At 35.1% G+C, this 23,717-nt stretch overlaps 2 protein-coding genes and 1 pseudogene across 4 annotated transcripts in view; all 3 read right to left on the bottom strand.

Moving 5' to 3' along the window:
• Positions 1–219, bottom strand: part of LOC146891234 (alpha-amylase 1-like) — a 41,973-nt gene extending 41,754 nt beyond the window's left edge. The window contains exon 1 of one of the 2 annotated variants that reach the window (XM_085677798.2): positions 148–219. The gene's annotated coding sequence lies outside the window, so the exon portion shown is untranslated. The remainder of the gene's footprint in view (positions 1–147) is intronic. The other variant, XM_087897620.1, reaches the window with a different exon arrangement.
• Positions 43–20,102, bottom strand: Rnpc3 (RNA binding region (RNP1, RRM) containing 3). Of its 2 annotated transcripts, none has more exons than XM_048456781.3 (15): positions 19,825–20,101; positions 18,982–19,029; positions 16,881–16,999; positions 14,213–14,296; positions 13,698–13,809; positions 12,798–12,866; positions 11,742–11,884; positions 10,619–10,741; positions 8,762–8,910; positions 7,291–7,452; positions 5,921–6,015; positions 5,756–5,814; positions 4,109–4,241; positions 3,444–3,515; positions 43–213 (listed from the first exon to the last, which is right to left on the bottom strand). In XM_048456781.3, the coding sequence occupies exons 1-14, from the start codon at positions 20,008–20,010 to the stop codon at positions 3,459–3,461; spliced, it is 1,539 nt and encodes a 512-aa protein (XP_048312738.3). In that variant the 5' UTR covers positions 20,011–20,101; the 3' UTR covers positions 43–213; positions 3,444–3,458. The 2 variants fall into 2 exon arrangements, with proteins under 2 accessions (XP_048312738.3, XP_048312737.3); XM_048456780.3 differs by having other exon boundaries at positions 147–2,397; positions 19,825–20,102.
• Positions 20,103–20,244: 142 nt separating this feature from the next.
• On the bottom strand, positions 20,245–20,959 carry LOC125414668 (large ribosomal subunit protein uL18-like; annotated as a pseudogene).
• Positions 20,960–23,717: the final 2,758 nt, after the last annotated feature.

The following is a 23,717-nucleotide window of genomic DNA, read 5'->3' as shown; positions in this document are numbered from 1 at the left end:
TACACTTCCTTAGGTCAAGTAATGAAAAATTATGGACATTGCTGAGAAGAAAATAATTTATTATATCTGCAATAAACTATTATAAAGTACTCCAAACACTAGTGTGAGAATATGAGATTTTTGAGTGCTTTCAAAGTTGTTACGCACAGTTCAAAAGTCCAGAGGGCGATTTTCTTCTCTCATAGTTCCACAGTACTTGAATTCTGGAGGAACCTAAAACACCATAAAATTTCATTAAAAATAATAATTCAATTCATTAACTTAAGAAGCCCAAATACTTATATGTAGAAAATTAGTGAATCATGTCAATACAACAAAGTATTTGTTAATGACTGCTACTTATTGGTGTGGTACAAGTCTGTATTCTGTCAATTATGTTTTAAATAAACGCCAATTGGCCAGTAGTCAGGCAGGAAGTACAGTCGGGTCAACCAGACAGGAAGTATAAGTGGGGCAATGAGAACAGGAGAATTCTGGGAAGGAGAAAGCCCATTTCTCCCCAGTCGTGCCCAGACACAAGAAAAGGAAGATGTGACCTGCTCTGCCAAGAAAGGTACTGAGCCATGTGGCTAAAAGAGATAAGAATAATGGGTTGATGTAAGTTATAAGAGTTAAGAAGCCTGAGCTAATGGGATAATCATTTTATCATTAATATAGACCTCTGTGTGATTTCTTTGAGGCTAAACGGCTGTGGGACCTGGAAGGACAGATACCCCAATAAACAGGCCCAAATGTTACAACTTATAATATTTAAATCTAAATATTTCAATTGTATAAATCAAGTGACTATAATCTCAATTTTGGAAAGCTTCTACTATTGGGTGACAAATAAGAGAATTTGAGTAGTTTTACACAATTATACTAGCACCATTTCCCACAAAACGTTGAGGATTTTTATTTTACTGCTAAAATAACATTGTATGCCTTACTAAGTTGGTACACAATGGTCAATCACTTTAACAAAGTAGCATCTAAATTTCTCAGTGGTCCTTTCTATTACTAAGGGAACCATTCAAAATATATTACTGGAAGTTATTCCAAGTGATTTTTATTTATTAGCTCTAAGATAAAGAGTCTAAAAATATTTATACATAGAAACTCTTCCTTGGTGGTTCTCTCTACATTAGTAATACACTAGAATCAAACTCTAAGACAGAAAGCAGGTAATTCATTATTACATAATTTAAAATTCTCAGGATTCAAATGTGCAGTAAAATTTGAGACTGGCTGTTCTGAGAGATTCTAGTTATCATAAAGACTAGAATCATTGTTCTTAGTTCTAGAAAAAAATTGACGAAACTATCTGAAGTCTAGCATGTCTTATGTTATTCTTTTCAAATACATTTTCAAATGTATTCTTGACAAATACATATGTCAAAATTTGAACACATATATTTAAATTTAGTTTTTGAATTTTTCACTTTTGTTTTGAAAGACCAAGAATAAGGAAAATCCTTCCAATTGGCAAAGACATTTCAGTTAGACTTTCAAGTGATTATCTGCTACTCTACTATTGAAAATTTTATAGAAATCTTATTAGTTTTCAATATATTTATTACTAATGGAAAAAATATTCTTTCCCAGTCAACTTTTTTAGAACATATTATATACAACAACTGTGCTAGATAATTTTAACTGTCAACTTGACACAACACCAAATAACCTGGGAAGACAGTCATAATAAATACTATCTAGACTATGTTGGTCTGAGGGCGTAACATGGTCTTGATAGACATTAAGACTCAGCCAATTTTGGTTAGCACTGTTTCTTAGGAAAGGTGACCCTGAGAGGAAAAACTAGCTCAGACTAATCAAGAAAAGATCTATGGGTTTATTCTCTTTCTGATCAACTGTGGATATTATATTCAAAATTCATGCCGTGCCTTCCCCACAACGAGTTGTAACTTGGAATTACAAGACAAATAAACCCCTTCATCCCTAAGTTGGATTTTGTCAGCGTATTTGTCATAGCAACAAAACGAAACTAGAACAACACCTAAATGGGATATACCATGAAACAGAAAGCATGTTCTTGAAACAGACTGAGAAAACTCACATATAGAGGAAATACTACCAGATTCTGTAGTAAAGCATATGTATACACTAAGGGACCTGATTCACTAACTTTCCTTGAACGAATCTCCTTGATTATATGACAATATAGAAAATTAAACAGTCAATTTAAAATACATGTAAAATATTTGTTCAGGCTACAAAACTCATTTGAGAACTATTTCATTTGAATAAAGTATAAAAAGTATTGCTTAATCTAGATGAATGGTAGACAAAGCATTTCTAGAAAACAAAATAAAACAAAACCACTGCCCCAAAAAGGATACAACAAGAAAGGATACACTTGTATGACAGTATTACAGCAGTATTTACGCAGGAATGCTTCTAAGGAAGAACAGCAGAATGCAGTTTATTTTCTTTGCTAATTGGTAGCAATCGATTTATAAATGATTTACTAAAATACAGACTGAAATCTTTTTTTCTGCACAGTATTTAAGACATCTGACTGTCTTGAAAATAAGCTTAAATACTCCAAGAAACTCAGAGAGATTATACAGTATGCAAATCTTCCTATTTTGATAATCTCTTACCCCTCCACCCCTCCAAACAGCAATTTTGAGCTATTATTTTTACATGTTCTTTCAGGTTCTAAGAGTAGAATAACTAAAATATCTAATTCATACCCCAAAAAATCCTGAAAGGATTATTTCCACTCATTTCTCAAAGTAACATAATTTAAAAACTCTAACTCTACTAATTGAAATCATTTATTCACTTACATAAGTAATGACTGTGTTGCAAAAGATTATGCCACAAAATCATATTTGAAAAGACTACTGATCATTCTAAATATATAGCACTGAAGCATTTTAGTAACTGTTTTCCTTCAGTTTTCATTGAGGTCCCTGGAGTAATCACCTCACTGTCATTCAGGAACTCAATGACTTTACAACTGGAACAGTGCCAGTAAGAATACCTAATTAGTCCTGGCTTCCTAGATATTGTCGCTTTCGGTATTGCAATTACTATATGCTGAGAAATTCCTTAACCACAGGATAAATGGGACCACCTGTCACCCACCTCAGAACTACTGATACAGAAAATTTTGGAGGGAAGGACCAGCAACCTGTTTTTATCAAGCTCTCCAAGTCATTACAACAATGGTTAGAAATTAAAAGCATCATGCAAGGAATATATATACAAAGTAAAACTCAATACATTCCATTTAGAAAATTTTCTCTAAAAGTTACATACAAACTGATTTTATTCTAGTTATAATTTTGAAGCTAATGAGACTCAACTATATACACAGAATTTTTATTAAAAAATTCTAAAATATGTCTGAATAGTAATAATCCACAAGACTTTTATGCTTCCTTACTTTTACCCCAAATAACCATCTTATCTTTCACTGTTTTCTCCAAACTTACCTTTATCCACTCCTATCACTTTCGTTTTCCTTCTTTAGAGTCTTGTTTTGGTCTAGCAGATCGAGCAAACTGCTAATGCGTTAAAATTAAGGGTCCCATCGTGAACATGAAAGTGATATTTTTATCAAGATCTAATATATAAAAATATATACTATGCAGTCCTACTACCTAACACAGAATAGAATCACAATTCGAAAGGAATTAAAAAGTATCTGCTCTTCTTTATAACAGTCACATCTGTACCCTCACTAATTTAAACTTGGTTTTACTACAAGATAGCTGTGCAATGATAGATATATTTTGGTCACTGAAATACCAAAGCAGAAATGTTAATTACAAAAACTCTACAGTGGAATCACTTCTGTGACTCCAAGTGTATTTCTAGATAGTATGTTTTGACCTTAACATGATAAAATAATTTAGAGCTGAATAAATGTATAAATTTGGCTGAACTTTCCCTGAAATTGCTAAAGTTAAATATTTTCCAATAATGATTAAGGAAATTTGTCACCTGACTGAGCTAAGGCATGTTGAACTGTTAAGTAACAACTCAACCTTGAATAACAATTATTGATATTATTACAAATCACAACTTGAAATTAATTACTTATACCCCACTTATAAAAAAACCCCAGGGTTTTAGAAGGGATTGATTCAAAGGATACAACCACCATGGGTTTTCCAAAAAGAACATAGCCATTAGCTTCTTTTAAGGCTTTGGCTGCGGCTTTCTCATTCGGAAGACCAATAAAAGCTTGTCCTTTCATGCGTCCTTCCTTCATCAAGCGAATATCAAACCTAGAAGCAAAAGGAAAACACCAAATAGTCAAAGGTCTTAACTATTCAAAAATTTGCCATTTCAATGTAAAAGAGCTATTAGATAAATATTAGAATTAGATATTCTAAAATTATATTTTGTATTGTTCTTAACAATCAACAATTGTGCTATGTTCATAGTTTTAAAATTGTATCACTATCATAGATAAAAGAAAACTCTTAATTTCTTGTTTTACTATGATCCAGGGTTCTAGTATAGTTATACTAACAAAGTAAGCTAAAAATTTTTAATTAATCTTTTTGCACACATCTTGCAATGAGTTCAATATTATATACTCAAGCGATTAAAAATAAGAATAAAAGGCTAAGAAATTAAGAAATTTAATTAAGTAATTGGCTTTCATTGTTGAATTTACATAATATGAGCATTTACAAACTTTTACAGAAACTATCTACTAGATACTCAAAGCTATCATTTTATTAATGGTACATGGACAAAGAATGACTCTTCTAAGCATAGGGATAATGTCACACATTATTCCTAGTATACTCCCCTAGTGTCTTATTATACTACAGTATAATCATATAAACATTTTTGACATAAAACTATTTTTAAGCTATTTATAAACATGAGATTGTAAATTTCAACAAAAACATGATCCAGTATTATAAACTCAAAAAACAACAACAAAAAAGACACATAATACATACACACACAAACACACAAGTGAAAATGCAGTGCAGTTTTTTTTTGCAGTGAAATTTTTTTCAATGTCATTACTTCTCTCAGAAGAAACAGTCATTTGAGGATCTATAGCTTTTCCTAAATCAGTATTTCTTTCACCTCAAATTGTAATTTTAGGCAAGATAATACGGAAAATACAATCTTTATAATACGTATCTTGCATGTACTTATACATATGAACATAAAATATATCCAAATGACATATAAGACAGGTAAGATTTTAAAGTATTGGTTTCACTTAGAAATAAGATAAAATTAAATAGCTAAAATCAATTTTAGAACTGCAAATCCAGAGCTCTGACCAAACTAGAAAACCTATTTTTGGAGATGGGCCTATAAAATCATTGAACCAAGCTCTCTACAGAGTTCTCAGGCAACATAAGAATAAATAAATGAATAAATAAATAAGTTTTAAAAAAGAAAGGAAGGAAGGTAACAATACTTTAGTGTCAAAGGGTTTCAGACAAAACTTATCAGAAGTCCTGTGCATACAGGTTATTTAGTAGAATATAGCAATAAACATTTCTTTACATATAGTCAATACAAGCTTTCATACTAGGAAAAACTGAACAGTTGTAGGAAATATCTGCTTTAAAATATTAAAAATTTTATTTGCTCATTTACATACAAACATATCTATTTCTGTTCTAGACTGTAAGAGGACATTTACACAGGCGAACATGTGAATGAATTACCACGTGAGTTTCAGCACTAAAGAAAAAAAAGTATAACAAACTATGGTGAATTTACAACAGATAAAACACAATTTGCAATTATGTCTGCCACTTACATTATCCGCTGTGTTTCTGAAGAAAAGTCAACATATCTTCCAAAGATAAATTTAAGGTCCTAGAATTTGAAATTAATAATAATAAAAAAGGTAAGAAGAACATAGACAAGTAAGAAAATTGGGGGGGGGCAAAACAACAAAATCAAATTGCAAATTTCACCTTACCTTTTCTTGAACATGTCTAGCTAAATTCTTGACATAAATTCGGCAGTTTGGTTCACCAGGTTCGTAACTTCTGAAAACCGAAAGTGTTTCCATTTCTTTTTAAGAACAAAGCAAAATAAAAATATAAAATTAAAATATCTGTAGCAATTTTTAAAATAACATTCAATTGTAACTGCTAAAAAGGCAAAAAATAAGCTTTATGAAAATGTTAACAGATAGTAATAACAATATTTCACAAATTCATATTAAAATCTAAAATTAAGTATATTTAAAAAAATTGAATCTTTGCTTAAAATTTCTCAACTATATAGAATAAAAATTTGTTCCCCAATCCAGATTGACCAAAAAAAGAAGCCATTTTACTAAAACTCCTAAATATGTGATGAAAACCATTTATTAACTATTGTGCTTAAAATGCATTTCCCAAATCATTAGTCACTGTCATGTTCAAACATAGGAATAATGGATTCAAAATTTATAGCCAGAAATTTCAGACAAAGGTCGCCAAACTTCTTTATGATTCCTCTTATTTATCTGCTTTGGAAAACTAGATTTTATATTCAAAGATATTAATTGAAGGCTAATTCCTGATTATTGTGAAGAACGGTATTAAAGAAATACTAAACTAAAAAAATAATCATAGTATGTTGGTTTGAATGGGGGCTATGAGCTCCTATGTTTGAACACATAGTCACCAGTTGGCAGAATTGTTTAGAAACAATTAGAAGGTGTGGCCTTGGAGGAGGAGGTGTGTCACTGTCAGCAGGCTTTGTGATTTCTACAGACTTGCGTTATTCCTATTGTGTTCTCTCTTCCTACAGCTTGTGGATACAGACATGAACATTCAGTTGCCTCTACCATGTCTTTGTTCTGCCATCATGGAGTCTAAAGCTCTGAAAACACTAACCTAGTTAAATGTTTCTTTTGTAGTTTCCTTGGTCCTGGTATTTTGTCATATAGAAAATGATTAAAATATGTGAAAACAATTTTAAGAATAATATTGGGATATAAATCCTAAATTCAGCTTTCTAATCACCAAATTTTAATAATGACCTTGTATCTACTTTAGATATTCTATAATGATATTCTATAATGTCAACTCTTTTATATACACAATATGTAACTTCAGCCTTGTGGGACTTACTGATTACCAAATATTTACTGCAAACACTGTATAGTAAGGAACTTCCCTAGTACAAGGTGAGCTTTTAAAAAAAAGAAAAACGTGTCAAACTAATTCTAGAAAAATATAAAAGTGTCTATCTTAATGTAAATGACCTGTAGAGTTGTAATTTCAATAAGACATGAGATACAGGAGTAGAACACTAAATATCAAATGGATTATGAGTTGGTTTATGTCATTATATTACCTTCTCTAGAAATTCGACCCTTTTCCAATTCTCTTCGAGAAATACATTCTGAGGGCATTTCATCAGAATCATCTTTAACCTCTTCTGTGATGTTCAAATTAGGTTTGGGGAAGATTTTTCCAAATCCCGTATTTGAATCATCAAGTTCAGTGTCTGGTGAATCTAAGAGTCCAACATTAATATCAGTCATAAGAATAAAACCAAAAGAAAACAAACCAACCAAAAATCCCTTCATATTTCAAAACACATTTTAGGTTTCTTTTCCTGTTTTCCACTTACAATTTACAAAAGTATCATTTGGTAATTTAATGTTTCTCAGTATTTCAGAACAGAAGCAGGATAATCTTTCCTATAAATATCTAAAGAAGAGTATTTTAGGGTTTTGTGGGCCAAGGCAAGACTTTGGTTTTGACTCTTCAGTTCTGTTATTGTAGCATGAAGGCAGATACAGACAACAGCTAAAGAGCCAAATGCTTGCTTTGTAGTGCTACTTAAGGGGCAAAGAGGAAAAAAAAATGAATTAAGCTTTAGCATATTCCGTTTGATGTACCAAATGGGAATCTAATGAAAATGCTCAACATCAGATAAGAGTGTGTATATTGGTATGTAGCAATTATTTATCCTACTCACTCTAAAATAGTAGTAACTCTATGTTAAGCTAAATGTGCAATTAGTTAAATTATAAAACTGATAATATTCTAGCCAAATACAGTGAATCAAGATAATCTAAAATGGTTTTCAGAATGTAACATCAGAATAATGTTAAAACAGGCTGACTCCTTTCAACATAAATTAAAAGATTTGTGTCAACATGTTAGTCTGGAATAAAAAATACAAAAGATACATTTGGGGATACAAATTAACCTCCCTACCCCTCTATAATCAGCAAATCCCTAACTTTCACGGAGATGTCATCACTTGCAAAAAAATTAGTAAGAGTCAAGAATTAATAGACACAGTCTTAGTGTTTAGCACTTGGGAAAGGAGGACTCCATGGTTTTAAACTGTTTTGAAATGTATAGAGAATCCTATCTCAGAATACCAGAAAATAAAAAGCAACAGTAACAATCTTTCCACTTAGCTTAAGTTTTATTAAAAGTTGAATGTTAGTCCTTGATATTGAGACTCACCTAACCACATATATGTTAATGTCTGATATATATATATATATTTACATTTTAGATAAAGTCTAGTTTATTCCACATTGTCCTCCAACCATTAGCCAAGGATGTCCCCAAACTTCTGAGTATCCTGCCTCCGTTTCACAAACATTGAAATTACAAGCTACATTACCATGTTCAGTTCATGAAGTACTGGGGACCAAACACAGAGTTCTATGCATGTTCTCTATCAAATGACCTACAATCTCAGTCTACAACTGTATACTTTAAGTAAAGCTGACAAGCACTATTATAAAATTTTAACATTAAAAAAGGTTGAAAAGTATATGAAATAACTATTTTTTTCTTACCAGATTTCTTTTCCTCATTATTCTGCTCCTTCTCCAAATCTTTCTTAAATGCCACTGGCATGTTGTTAGATATATTGAATTCAATTTTTTTATTACCTACAGGTTGTGGTTGGTCAAATACATCTGATGGTAACAGCACAGGATGCAAACTGGTATTTATAATAAAAAACAATCATAACATATGATTATAATTTAAAATAAAATTCTAAGAACATTACTTCAAATATTCTTTTTCTCAAATATTTATTTATTATATACATAATATTCTCTCTTTGTATATGCCTACAGGCCAGAAGAGGGCACCAGACCTCATTACAGATGGCTGTGAGCCACCATGTAATTGTTGGGAATTGAACTCAGGACCTTTGGAAGAACAGGCAATGCTCTTAACCTCTGAGCCATCTCTCTAGCCCCACTTCAGATATTCTTTAAAAAGCTCATGAAGATAACTAAAACATTTTATACATTTTAGGGACCACAAAAACTGACTAGAGTTAGTAGTCCAATAAAGCTCAACAGTTGGCAAAGATACTATCAAACACCTAATTTAAGATGAGGAAACTAAAATTAAAAGATGTTCAAAGTTTAAAGTCATTTGGTAAATGAAAAAGTTAGGACTTATCCATTCAATTTAAACAGCAGATTTTTATGTTTTACATGTATTTTGTATGGTAGGGAATATTTTAACATCAGAAGACAAACTGTGATAGACAGTTATTTTCTTCCACCATATGGATATTTAGGATCAAACTCTAGGTTCACTGGCCACAGGAACCTTTACCTTGCCAGTCAATTTAACGCAGGCTTAAGCTTGGTTTATATAGCAGAGAATTACTTTGACTTCTAATCATCCTGTGCCCTTCTCCCAAGTGCCAGGATTACAGCTATACACCTCATCATCTGGCAGTGTTTTTAATGCAGTATATATTGTACACTGAGTAATCAGTGATGTGGTATGCAACTCAACAGTCAGTAGCTACATGCAATTAGTGAATTTCTGTAAAGAAAAATGTCGAACTGCTCAGTAGCTTTTCTATACAGATTGTATGATGAAATACTTTGAGTATTAAATAATTATCATTATTGGCCCTGATTTGCTCATTTTTACTGTATAAAACAGCTACCAGAAAATGCGGCTTACAGTGTTTTTGCTGTTATAAGTGTTTGCTATGTTACAGTGTTTAGCAATGTTATAAGCGTTAAATGAAAAGAAATGCCATGTCAACACAGAAAGAGGTTAAGATGTCATAATTTATAAGAAGATTATTTCTATTAAAATGTAACTTGCAGAAGACTGAAGTGAAGTTAAAACTGCAATCACTAGTAAGAAGTAGTAAATATGCCTGATAAGGGAAAAGATGTTAATCTGAAATAAATACTGAGTATTATCAATTGCTGGTAAATAAACAGAATTTTATAAACTCTGTGAGTTTGGCAAACAGAAACCCAGTAACCAACCCAGTGTGTGCTACCATGGTCAGTTTTTTAATACAAGTTTTTAGAAAACTTGACTGCTATGAAATTTCATACTATGCAGTATATGCTTATACTTTCACCTGTTTACTGGAAAAAAAGTCTAGTCTTTAGCCACACCCACCTTTTGATATAACGTGTTGTTATATCAAACTGCAAGTTTATTAAATTCCTGAGAGTTGTTTTTAATATCTCCTTTGTGATAGATACCAAAATATCCAAATAAGATCCATACTAAACATTAACTGCCCAGAGTCATAACAGAAGAAAAGTTATATATGATACCAGTAATCAACCGACAAACTGTCAGACTGAAGAATAATCTGAGTTAAGTGAATAAACAAAGCAAATACAAACAACCTTCATAAGTATACATAAAGCTACCTATGTGAAGTTGAAGGTATATTCAACATATCCTTTAATTTTCGTTTTTTTCTCACTTGGCGTGGCTTTGTGGCTTTGGGTCTTTTGGGCTGAAGATTTGCTAGCTCCATTAGTTTGTTCATTCTGTTAAGAAAGGGGGAAGTAAATAAGAGTTGATATTCTAGAATATAGTTTCTATCTTTAATAAGAAATATATTTAAAACTAATTAGCTTAACTTTAAAGTCACCAGTATACATAATCGATTTGACTAAAATTCACATTTTAAATTGACCTGCACCATTTAAATCTTATTTTTAAAATATTGGCCAGATTTTACATTACCAATTTAAAAAACTTTCATTATGAATATCAGGTATCCAAATAAAAAGCCATAAAACTGAATAAATATACAAATATATTGTATTATTTGAGCATTTTATTTTAATTAACTAACAAAACATGGCCAGGTATATATAGCAAATTCCTGGCAGCTAGGGCTAAACAGCTAGGGCTTTTTCTAGAAGTCACCAAAACAAACACAATAAAAATGTTATTAAAAATACAAACATTTAGCCAGCCAGCGGTGGCACAACCTTTTAATCCCGGCACTGGGAAGGCAGAGGCAGGAGAATCTCTGTGAGTTCAAAACCAGCCTGGTCTACAAGAGCTAGTTCCAGGCTAGAGAAACCCTGTCTCGAAAAACCAAAAAAATAAATAAAAAATAAAAAAAAATCAAACATTTAAATATTCAAACTACACATCAATTATCAAAATTATCCACCAAAAATATACTAACCTTCTAAAACAAGACCAGGCACATAATAAGGCATTAATAAATATTTGACAACTAAATGTATTTCTTAAAAATTGTTTCGTTCCCAATTCTATTTGGTCTTAATAAATAAATCCTGTCTAACCTGTAGTCAGATATTAGGGCACGAAAAAAAAAATCAATCTAAAAAATTATTCTTTATCCAAAAATTTGTCCAAATTCACTGAACTACTATATATATGTTCAAGATCTTGAGGAGGTTTGGGATACAATCAATGCACTCTAATTTTGAATAAAGTATATGTGAAATATAGGAAGAGCATGTCTTTTCCACATTCTTATTCTTAGAAATAGTATGTCACATCACAAACCTCTGCCGGTCCTCCTCATCACTGCTTTCATATTCTGATTCTTTACTAGATAAATCCTCATCCTCGTCTGGTAAGGGAGGTTCCTCAGGTGGTTGAGGTGATGTAGGTGGAAGGGGTGCATGCAATGGCATATAGTCCTCATACTATTTAAAAGAACAAAACAGACACTATGTAAACTAATAATATTTACACAACAGACAAACTATTTTGTATAACTTCTTGATTATCATCAACAGAATCTCATTCAACATAAATTCTTGAGTCTCTCATTTCTCTTCTTTGATACATTCAACATACATTCAGGGAATATCTGTGGTAGCAGACTGCTAGATGGGTAAGATTTATATTTTCTTTATTCCCTAGCCATCTAAAGCTTGGAAAAATATCTTATATTTCACCACGCAAATTACTCCATGGAATAAGAACATAAAAACTTGATATGTAATCCTTCGTTTCTGACCTACAGTATGTTCTAACTAGCATGGACAGGTACATAATAAAGACAACCTGGATCTTCTGAATGACTCAAACATCCCTCTTTCCCTGTTATTTGAAATGGAATAGCCATGACAAGACACAACTTACTGAATTAATAGAATCAATATTACTTTCTAAACAACAAATACATGGTGATATAACAATAAAAAGTTAGGAAGTTAATAGTTCATAGAGTAGTAGCCAACTACAAAGAAAACTTCAGGTTTACCTGTATGTTAAAAGCAAAAATAATTTTGCATCAATATTACTGATAACTACACAGTATCACAGTGAAATAACCTCAAGGAGCAGATACACTACTATGTAAATTTTTGAACAACTTTTAGCAACCTTACTTATCCTTTCCAAATGAAGCTAGCTGCATTTGGATCAAAACCACAGCAACAAATTTTTAAATAATTCAGTTAAATACAATTATCTTATACTTACAGATTAATATAATATCATTTGTGATTCTTGGGATTAAAGAACAGAAAACTGGAAGAAATTACAAAATTAATAAAATTTACCTCTCAGGAAAGAAAGCCATGGTTCATAAAAATTCTAAGAATTTCTTACCATAGGGGGTCGTGCAGTAATAGGTCCAAATGGTGTGGGCAAATTCATTTTATTCATAAGATGAAGCACCTTAACGTAGCAAAATATTTAAGTAACATAGAATTAATATCATGATTAATATCATATATCTTATATATCAAAAAAAAAACCTGGAAAAATGTTCTGTTGTTTTGAGAAAGTCTCACTATACAGACCAAGCTGATCTTGATTCACAGATATTTTCCTGCCTCTGTCCTCTGAGTGCTGGAATTTAAGGCAAGTACTACTACACCTAGCATGTAAACACACTTGATTAACATAATAAAAAACAAAGTCACTTCTCTGTCTGGCCTTCACATTTCTTAAACCAAGAGAAAATAAGGCACCAGTATCTCAGAACCTTAATCTTCCTACAATACTTGTCATTTCTACAAATACATTGATTTTAACTCCTAACACTAAGAACATGACAGTCTTGTAGTATAAAAACCTATTGAAAATGTTCCCATATAACTGTCCCAGCTTACTGTGACTATGAAACAAAGGAAAGAAAACATAAACGACCTATATTTTATAATTCTGAGAAATAATATTACTATCAAGGTTCTCAACCATTTACTGAATCAATACTTTTTCTTTAAGTATTTCTATAAGCCAATGTTATACTCAAGTAACAATTATAACAAATTACATCTTCAAATGTAGCCTCAATCTCCATTCACTGTATTTATGAAGTTACTACTTGAGAGTAGCATGTGACAATTCATTACATTTAAAAACACTACATAAAACACTGTCTCTCTGGAATTTTTAAGATTCCTATGTTACAAAAATGTTATGAATACCAGCATCAGCACAGTATCTACGGTACCAAGTTATAAATTTTATCCCATAAGCAAAAGTTAAGTTGATTCTGCATACCTGTACATAGAATTTGGGCACACTTGCCAAAGCATTTACTATATTTGCAAGGATTGTGCTTGAAGGTGGTGGGTACATATATTTGAGGCATGAATTCAGTGGAAAAGTCAGTCTACAAAAACAAAATGAATTAAGGAATATACTTACTACATTTTAATAATTCCAAATCAGTAACTCACTTTAGATAGATAATCTATTAACACATAAAACTGCCAAACTGATATGTCATGTATTTATCTTATTCCTTAATATACCTATTACCTTAAAGAAAATGGCAGCATTTACCAGAGCACTTATCAGAGTTCATTTACAGACCTGAACACTTTTAACAGACTTATGCCTTATGAAATTCAATGAAAATCCCTCATACCTCAAAATTTAAAACATTAAATTATACATGACATATTAAAATGCCGACTTTAAAAACGATCTTACTTATAACATGTATGTATAATATATGTATACACACATACATACAACAACAAAGAATAATAAAAAATAACAAAAATGCAAACCCATGATTTGGTGCAATTCCATTTTCTATTGTTAAAAAGTCAGGTTCTTTCTTCTCTTTGTCATCTTCCACAATGTCATCTGACCTAGAACAAAGAAAATCAGAAAATGATATTATCTTTGGAAACAGTGTGAGACTGTATACAGAAAATGAAAAAGCTTTTCAAACCATGTTATTACAAAATCAATTTCATTAAAAAAAGAAAAGAAAAAGAAAAACACAAAAACCTTTAAAGGACTTCTCAAACAAGCACCACTGAGAAAAAAGGAGAACATAATTAAACACTACTTAATCCCTACACTTAGATTTTAGTCAATTTATAAACATGGTATGGCAATTCCAAATGATCCCAAGGAAACAAAAATATACATTATATTATACATCTGTATTGGGGAACTCAAATCTTTTTAATGTGCATCTACACACAAAATTAGAGACTTGCAGGGCCTTACTTACCTCTTTCACCTTCATCTCTTAAATTTCTAATTCTAATAAAATTAGGTTTTACATTAAAAGGCCTAAGATGCTGTAATTCAGGCAAGTTCCCGGAAGATGAAGATGTTTTTTGCATATTACATTTTGAGGTCAATGAAACTCCACAAAGGCTAGCCTTGGAACTAAAATACTGCTCTTTAATCTGCTTTTATCAGTAAGATTTTTTTTCTCATACAATATATCCTGATTATAGTTTCCCCTCCTACTCCTCCCAGCTCCTCCCCTCTGGATCTGCTCTCTTTCTGCCTCTCATTAGAAAAGAACAGCCTTCTAAGAGATAACAACCAAATATGACAAAATGTGGTAAAGATGAAGAAAAAAACTATTATATTGAAGTTCAACATGGCAACCCAGTAGGAGGAAAAGGCTCTCAAGATCAGGCAAAAGAGTCAGAGACAACTCCGTGCCCACTGTTAGGAGTCTCACAAACACACCAAGCTAACAACCTCAACATATATGTAGAGAACCTAGCACAGACCCAAGCAGGCTACATGATTGCTGCTTCAGTTTCTGTGAGCCCATAAGGGCGCTGCTTAATTGGTTTAATGGACTGTGTTCTCGTGGTGTCCTTCAAATTTTAGGAGCTCCCTTGGCTCCTCTACCTCTTCTGCATGATTCCCTGAACTCTAAGGGGAGCAATTTGGTGTTACTGGAAGCAGCTAGAAACCAGAGTAGAAGAATCACATTACAGAAGATGAGGCAGAGAGTTGGGGAAGAGACAGCTGGAACTAGGGAATCATTGGGGAGTGGTATGGAAACCTAGTGCAGTGGAAACTTCCTGGAATGTGAGGTGATCTTAATGAAGACCTCAGTAATGGGGGACATGGAGTCTCAACTGGCTATCTTTTGTCACCAGACAAGGCTTCCAGCTGAAGGACTGGGTTGCACTCAACTGGTTGTTGGCCAACAGGGTCCGTTAGAAATTCCCAAACAACCCAGGTTGTTGTTAAGAAAAAGGGTGACCCTACACAAACTGACAGTAAGGTCCAAATGCCAAGGACAACACTGAGCAAGGAGGGAGAAACTGAGCTGTTACCTACATGGAACCTTCACCCCTACATTATGTCTTTGGTTCAGTAAGGTACTCTGCAAGCTTCAGAATGAGAAACATGGACATCAACCCAGGCACAATACCTTTGACCTATAATCTGTTCTGTTTGCAACATATGCTAGGGCAATGTTGGTTTAGAACCTGTGGGAGTGGCCAGTCCTGTCTGATTTGACTTAAGGCCCACTCCACAAGAGGGAACCCATGCCTGATACTACTTGGGAATCAAGAACCAGAAACTAGACAGCCTAAGGATCTAGGGTAAAATCAAACACTACTGGTATTAAACTACAGATAGATAGATAGATAGATAGATAGATAGATAGATAGATAGATAATCAATAAAGTGACTCCTGATGATATCTTGCCATATTCATAGATCAGTGCTGTATCCAGCCATCATCAGAGAGACTTTCTCCAGAACAAATGCACAGACCCACAGGCAGACATTTTGCAGAGAAAGGATCCAAATGAGAGGCTAAAGGAAAAAAAAAAAGCCATGCCTATTCAGGGTACCCTGTTATCGCTAATAAAGAGTGTTATTCCTATAGGTTGGATTCTGAAATCTATTGAAAGATGAAACTGTTTGAGGCAACATGATGTTACAAATTAGAAAATTCTACTGGTAGCCTCATGTAACAGATCACAAAACAGGGACACACTAAAAATATTATATAAATTACTTTATATAAAATATTATATAATTACAAGGCAGATATAAAACAAATGAACTCCATGCTTAGGATTGGGATTAACATTTCAAAGATAATTAATCATGCAAATGTAATTATTCCAAATAAAATACTATTTATCCCAAATATTTCAGGTAAAGGATAATTAACCTGTAGTTGCCCTTCCACTAAAAGTAGAATGCCATCCACCCCACTTCCTTTTTCCTTTATTTATTATCTTTCAAGACTCAGTCCTCTGTACAACTAGAAACAGAAATACTACTTTACTTTTCAGATTTACTAGAGCTACATGTTATTAAGCCTTTCCACTTATTTTGTCAATCAACAATGCAGTTAAGTATAAAAATGACTAGACAAACATGCATATGCGTGTGCACGCACGCACACACAGAGGCACTTTTCAAAATGGGAGTAAAACATGAGTATCTACAAACCTTTTCTTTTTCTCTGTATTTGAAGTGGGACAGGGGGAATGAACTCGATCTTGCTCTTTTGCAAATTCAACAACTAAAGTATGACCTAGAAGTTTCAGCTGATGGAGTCTTGTCAACGCCTTTAGGTACAGCAATAAAAAAACACAAAAACAACAACAAAAAAAAATCACTTAAGTCATCTTAATTGAACAAAATATATAGTTTTTTTTTACTACTAAGATTGTATATACTTCCTTCTCTGGCTATTTTACTATTATTACTTCTCAACCTACTGTTCTTTAGTAAAATGAAATCTGACTTCAATATTCTGCTAACTGCTTATACCTAAGCTGAATACAGATACAAAAAAAAAATAACCATAATTAATCTTCTGGTGACACACTAAATTTCAACCACAAAATGTTCAACATGACCCTTATTGACACCAGACAATTATATATCACAATCTTGGCATAAATTGCACTGATCTCTAAGCAAAATTTCTGTACGTTTTTTTCCTTAATAGGTCACCTCACAGTCTCTTCTCCTATCTTAGTATAGTACCTTGATTCCTACTTTGAGACAAATAAGGAGACTAAATGAAAAAACTGTGGACTTTAACTCTTTATCCCTAGCATATGTATCCCCATGTTCCACTTTGCCTGTGTTACTATAAGTTAACTGTTCATATTCTAAATCCAGCTGATAGACTTAGTGACAAAATTCCATCCTCTATCATTTCATGTCTATCTTTAGCTACTCTTTGGATAATGGTTCTCATAAGCTGAGACCCTCTATACATTTCATCATGTTGTGGTTACCCCCAACCATAAAATTATTTCATTGCTACTTCGGCCAAGCTTTCGTAATTTATCAGTCTCGATGCCATTATTTGGGAGCTTGCAGTACAGAGAACACTTGCTACAAGGGAGAATATTACATATTTTCATTACACGACTATGTAAAGACCCTCAGGTTTTTTTTTTGTCATATAAATTTATCAGTCCAAAGATCTGAACTAGGGCTAGAAAGATAACTCAGATGGGTAAAGGCGCTTGCCGTTAAGACTGATAACCTTAGTTCTATTCCTGAGACATAAGCTGTGGAAGGAGACAACAACTCCTGTCGTCTGACCTCCGCATGTGTGTAGTGGCAAATGTGTAAATAAAACGTACATGCACATACATATGAATAAATATAAATGTAAAACAAATTAAGAACCTGAACTACTTTTTTGTTGTCAAATTCTATGTATCTATGACCTACAAACTTTATTTCTGTAGAACTGTGATTTCAACTCAGGTCCTGTGTATTTTATACATACTTTACTGAATTACTTCTGTAGTCCAAGATCCACAAACAATTTCTCTCCAAAGTGTACATATATTCCTCTCCCATAGTTTTCTTATTGCCCTCTTCAGATTCATAGTCTTGCCTTGGCCTCTAAAACAGCCCATGTAGTCTTCCCAGTTCCAATTTTTTCTCTACATTCACTGCACTATTTAAGTGCATCAACCCAATCAGATAGTTTTCATGGGTCTAACCATATTTTTGCCTTCTCAAAATAATCAGTTCAGTTAGGTTACCTCCTAAACAAAATTTACTACCTCTCTTCCACATATATAGAGACTCAATTTTTTTATTCTTATTTCTGCCACTGCATTTAGCGCCTGGCTGACTTATACCATTCCACGCCCAATTTTACTGTTTTCTAAACGCGAAAGAACAATTTGTTTTCTTCTCAAAATTTAATGACTCATCTGAGGTCTAGCTCAAAGATGACAACTCTACAAATGATTCCTTAGATTTATACCTTTTAATATTAAAAAGTACCATAAACATTACAAATAATTATCTAATATCCTTTCAAATTTCTTTTTAAAAAAGTATACATGATGTTATTATCCTTACCTTGCTTATTAATAATCTATGATTCCTATATCTCAGTATCTAATCACTGGACAAGCTTTAACATCTGCCAAGTCAGCTGTAGCCTTTTGGGGAAAGTCTTGGAACACAAATAATTTTGCTTCTGAAAATGACAGTTTACATTACCTTCCATTCTGTCCTAAGAAGGGAAAAGAAATCTCTGAAAGCTTTAATAATAAAGAAAAATGCATACCTTTATTGCTGCTTTTTCATTAGGGAAGGTAGCAAACGCTGTATGTTTCTGAAATAAAATGAAATGGTCTTAGTGTATTTAGACTGAGCCATAGAATATTTTTAATTTCCATTTGTTAGAAAGCATAACACTGTAAATGCGCAAATATCGGGGTCTTTCTTCTAAATCAACAATTCTCAATTTTGAGTACACAATCAAAGTCTCCTAAAACTTTAAAACCTGTCTGGCTCCATCACAGGCTATTATCTTTTTTTGCTGTTGTTGTTGTTGGTTATTTGGTTTTTCGAGACAGGGTTTCTCTGCAGCTTTGAAGCCTGTCCTGGAACTAGCTCTTGTAGACCGGGCTGGCCTCGAACTCACATAGATCCTCCTGCCTCTGCTTCCCGAGTACTGGGATTAAATACGTGCACCACTGCCCTTTTAAAAACGTAGAAAAATATCAAACATCCGCACGAAGAAAAAAAGAATTAGCTGAGCATTCCACAAGGACTTTCAACTCTCAAAATATCGTTACCTTGGGGAAAGCTTTCTCACTGTCAATAACACGCGACATCCAGCTCACTCGCTTTTCCGGAAACAACGCAGTCCCTGCTCTACAACCGCGAGTTTTCAAAAAATCCTTTCTCAGACGTCTGTAACCCTCTAACAGAAATATGTGCACGTCTGGGGGTGGGTGCACGTAAAGCGGCACTGGGTCGGGCAGCGGGCCGCGGTCTGCGCAAGGTGGTGATCACATCACAACCAGGGACGCCGCGCACGCGCAGAGAGCCTCCTCCCCCCCCCCTCGCCCCGGCCTGGCCCGCACCCCCCCTCCTCCCCTCTTTCCCGCCATCCCCCGCTTACCAGGCGCCCCTTATCGGACAGAACGCGCACCGACTGCGCCCCGAAGTACTTCAGCAAGTCCTCCTTCTCCTCGGCTGTCAGCTCGGCCGGTAGGTGCCTGACGAGGAGGGTGCGGTCTCCCCGGGGCGGAGAGAGCGAAGCGGAGCCTGGGCCTCCTCGCGGCAGCGGCGGCTCAGGCCCCGCCATCTTCCGAGAAGCCGCAGCCGGATAAGGGTCGCTCCGCGGGAGCTTCCGTCCAAACGGCGGCGTCCGGAGGCTGAGCTGCAAGAAGGTTCCGCCTCGCGCTAAGGAGTCTGGAACCCAGGAGACACCGCGAGAGTTGGTCTTCTCGCGAGAATGGCTTCCCGGAGCCCTTCGCTTCTCTGCTGGGTCGCCGCCCTTTGCGCCGAGAGTAGTTAGAGCCGGTGTTCAAATTCAACGAGTCATTGTCATCAAACAGGGGCCAAAGAAACGCCATTCCAAAAGTCTAATCGAAGAAGAGGAACCTCAGTCATGTGAAAGAAAAGGGGCTGCAGCCCCAAGGACCGAGTACTGACGGAACCGTGTTTCGGCTGTTGCTCTCTGAGAACTTAATGCAGGTTTTCAGGAAATCAGTCTGACTGGCAGAGGGAACTAACTCTCTGGAGACGGAGACGTGTTCTAGAATTTGGAAGTGTAGAAATACAGGTAGCCACAAAAACATTATTGCCAGTTGTGGTTCAGGCAATACCTACATCCAAATAGCAAGTGAAGGCACCAGGCTTACCCTTAATGCTTTCCGCATTGTATTCATCTCAATTTGACTTTCATAGATCTTGTCCACGTCAAACCTATTGAGAAATCTTCTGAACAGCCTCAGGTCAGTACAATAGACTTCAGCGTAATTTGTCAGGCCAATTTTTACACTGTACTTTGGCAGTTATGCGCATGTGCTGTGCAGACTATCTTATCCACTTCTACAGGCATACACATCTGGCAGATGATATCTCTGTTAGTTACACAAGCTGTCATCCTGTATTTGAGTGAATTGTACTTTGTCCTGGATCACCAATCGTTTATAAGCATAGTAGTCAGTTTTACCCTCTCACTGCCTTCTGAATCTCACTTGGTATCTCTTAAAGTAGCCCCATATTCTTGCCCCTTTCATAAACCCCATTCTGAGGAAGAGAAACTCACAATCTTGGTTCCACACGGGCATGGAGGCCTGGTGGCACTAATTGGGGGAAAGACTGGAGTATCGTGTACCCATCTTAAGCTACCTCTCCTCTCAAAAAGTATTGTTTTATAATGATCTATTGAATATCCCTTTCTTGCCCTATCACTTAGCTTACATATTCATTTTGATTTCTTTGATTTTTAAACAGTACTGTTAGAATTGGGAAAACAGCTCAATCCATAAAGTGCTTATCTGGAAAGCAGGTAGACCTGAGTTTGAACTCAGAATCCAAATTGTAAAAGCTGAGTATTGTAATTATATTGTGATCTTAAAACAAAAACAAACAAACAAACAAAAAACTGAGCATGGTGATCTGCTCTAGTAATATCAGGACCAACAGATCCATGGGACTTGTTGACTAGTCAGGGTTCTCTAAAGTAACAGAACTTACAGAATGAACCTCTCTATATAATCACAGAAAGGGGCTGTATTAGAATGGCTTACAGGCTGTGGTCTAGCCAATCCAACAATGACTGTATACTGTATAGCCCAAGAATCTACTACTTGTTCAGTCCATTAGTTGGGATGTCTCAGTTACTCATCAGCCTACACTAGAATCCCAAAGAAATGGGCTCTAAATCCAGTGAAGGGATGAACTTAGTTGTGAACTTAGTTAGCAGGCAAAGAGCAGATACTGCCTTCTTCCATGTGTTTATACATGTTTCCAGCAGAAGGTGTGGCCCAGATTAGATATGAATTAAAGGCGTGTTCTCCTGCCTCAAGGTCTGTATTAAAGGTGTGTTTTTCTACCTCAAAGATCCAGATTAGACGTAGCTCTTTCCACTTAAAATTAATCAAAAATGCTTCACAGATGTGCTGTCCATTTTTGTGTTTTATTTAATTCCAGATGTAGTCAAATTGACTACTAAGAATAGCTATCACAAGTGCACTCCTTGTCAACTTCACACACAATCATATCTCATGTAATGATTAATTGCCAAATGAAAACAATAGCTAGGTCATAATAACACTTAAACATGATACAAGTAGCCCATGCACCATCACAAAGGCATTTCAGATTTAATCAGGTCAAAAGTAACACCTAACGTGATATAACTATACCTCTCACAAATGCAAACACATTGTTTTTTTTAATTTTTATTTTTCCATTCAATTATTTACACTTCCTTCCCTCCTCCCAATCCCCTCCGGCTCCCCCACACACCCTCCTCCCTGTCACTCCCTGCTTGAGAGAGGGAAGGGAATCCTGCCCTGTGGGAAGTCCAAGGCCCTCCCTGCTATATCCAGGCCTAGGGAGCTGTGCATCCATATAGACTAGGGTCCCAAAAAGCCAGAACATGCTATAAAAACAAGTCCCATTGCCTTTATCAATAGCTTCTCAGTCAGCCTCCATTGTCAGCCCTAATCAGAGAGTCTGGTTTGATCTCATGCTCATTCAGACCCGGTCCAGCTGGATTTGGTGAGCTCCCATTAGAACTGGCACACTGCCTCAGTTGGTGGACCAATCCCTCATGGTCCTGACTTCCTTGCTCATCTTCTCCCTCTTTCTGCCTTTCCACTGGACCTTGGGAGCTCAGTCTGTTGCTCTGATGAGGGTCTCTGTCTCTATCTCCATCCGTCACCAGGCGAAGATTCTATGGTGATATTCGAGATAATCATCAGCGTAATAGTGGGGCAAGGCCAGTTTAGGCACCCTCTCCTCTGCTGCCCAAGGACCTTGCTGGGGACATCCTGTCGACACCTGGGATCCCCTCTAGAGCCACCGCAAACACGTAAATTTCAAATAGGCAGCAATGTTCCTTGAGGGGCATTTTTTTTAGTATCTCAAACTTAAAAATGATATAACCATTATTATTCTCTTAATTGATGTTATATCACATGGTAAGTCAAGGAAAGAAAACATAAAGACCTTTCAAACACATTCTTAAAATAAGAAAATTTCATGTCAATTTTAATCTCTGCAACTGGTTATGTGGCCTTAGCAGGTATTTATAACTACTTTCCTCTACTACCCATTCTGTATTCCTTCCACTGTTGGCAAGCACCTCATGTCTTGGCACTTTTCATGGAGGAGTTGCCCATTCCTTAATTCCTGATGGCTCTGTGCCCTTTGTCAGCCTGCCTGGGTTAGGCTGCTGAAATTTCTCACTTTAAATCATAGGACATGGTAGCACCAAGAGAAACCATAAAGGATATCCTGCACTCCAGACATGAACTTTTTTACCTCCATTGTGTAGAAGCAATTCAGTTTCACCATGGTAGTTGTAAAATGGCACAAGTGGGACCCCTGCAGAAGCCCCAAAACAGGTAAGGGACAAACATGGCCAGGCAGATAGAGCTTAAGTGGGAAGTTTTATTGAGATAAAGGGAGTGGGGAAAGGAAAGGGGGAGGGGAAAGAGAAGAGAGAAAGAGAGTGAGTGAAAGAGAAGAAGAGACAGGAAAAGTCCTGCTGTGCCCCTTCAGATGAATAGTAGAAAAGAGAACAGGAATGGCCTGAGATTATCTCTTAAAGGGACCTTTGCACCTTGCACCTCCATACAGTCTATGTTGTGATGTAGCAGCCATAGGACCGTGGGCTGGTCAGGGTCTAGCCTAAGTACATCCTGCCAGAGGACAGAACAAGCCAGCCTGGCGCCTGAGTCCCAACATTCTCATCTTACATTTTCATTCTTACAATGAAAAGTTGTGGAGATTAAAGGGGATCCAGGTGACACTGGGATAGGGACACCAGGTACT

Source organism: Myodes glareolus, chromosome 17 (genome assembly GCF_982192425.1).
Source record: "Myodes glareolus chromosome 17, mMyoGla1.1, whole genome shotgun sequence".
Classification (NCBI taxonomy): domain Eukaryota; kingdom Metazoa; phylum Chordata; class Mammalia; order Rodentia; family Cricetidae; genus Myodes; species Myodes glareolus.
This window is presented reverse-complemented; position numbering and strand designations above follow the sequence as displayed.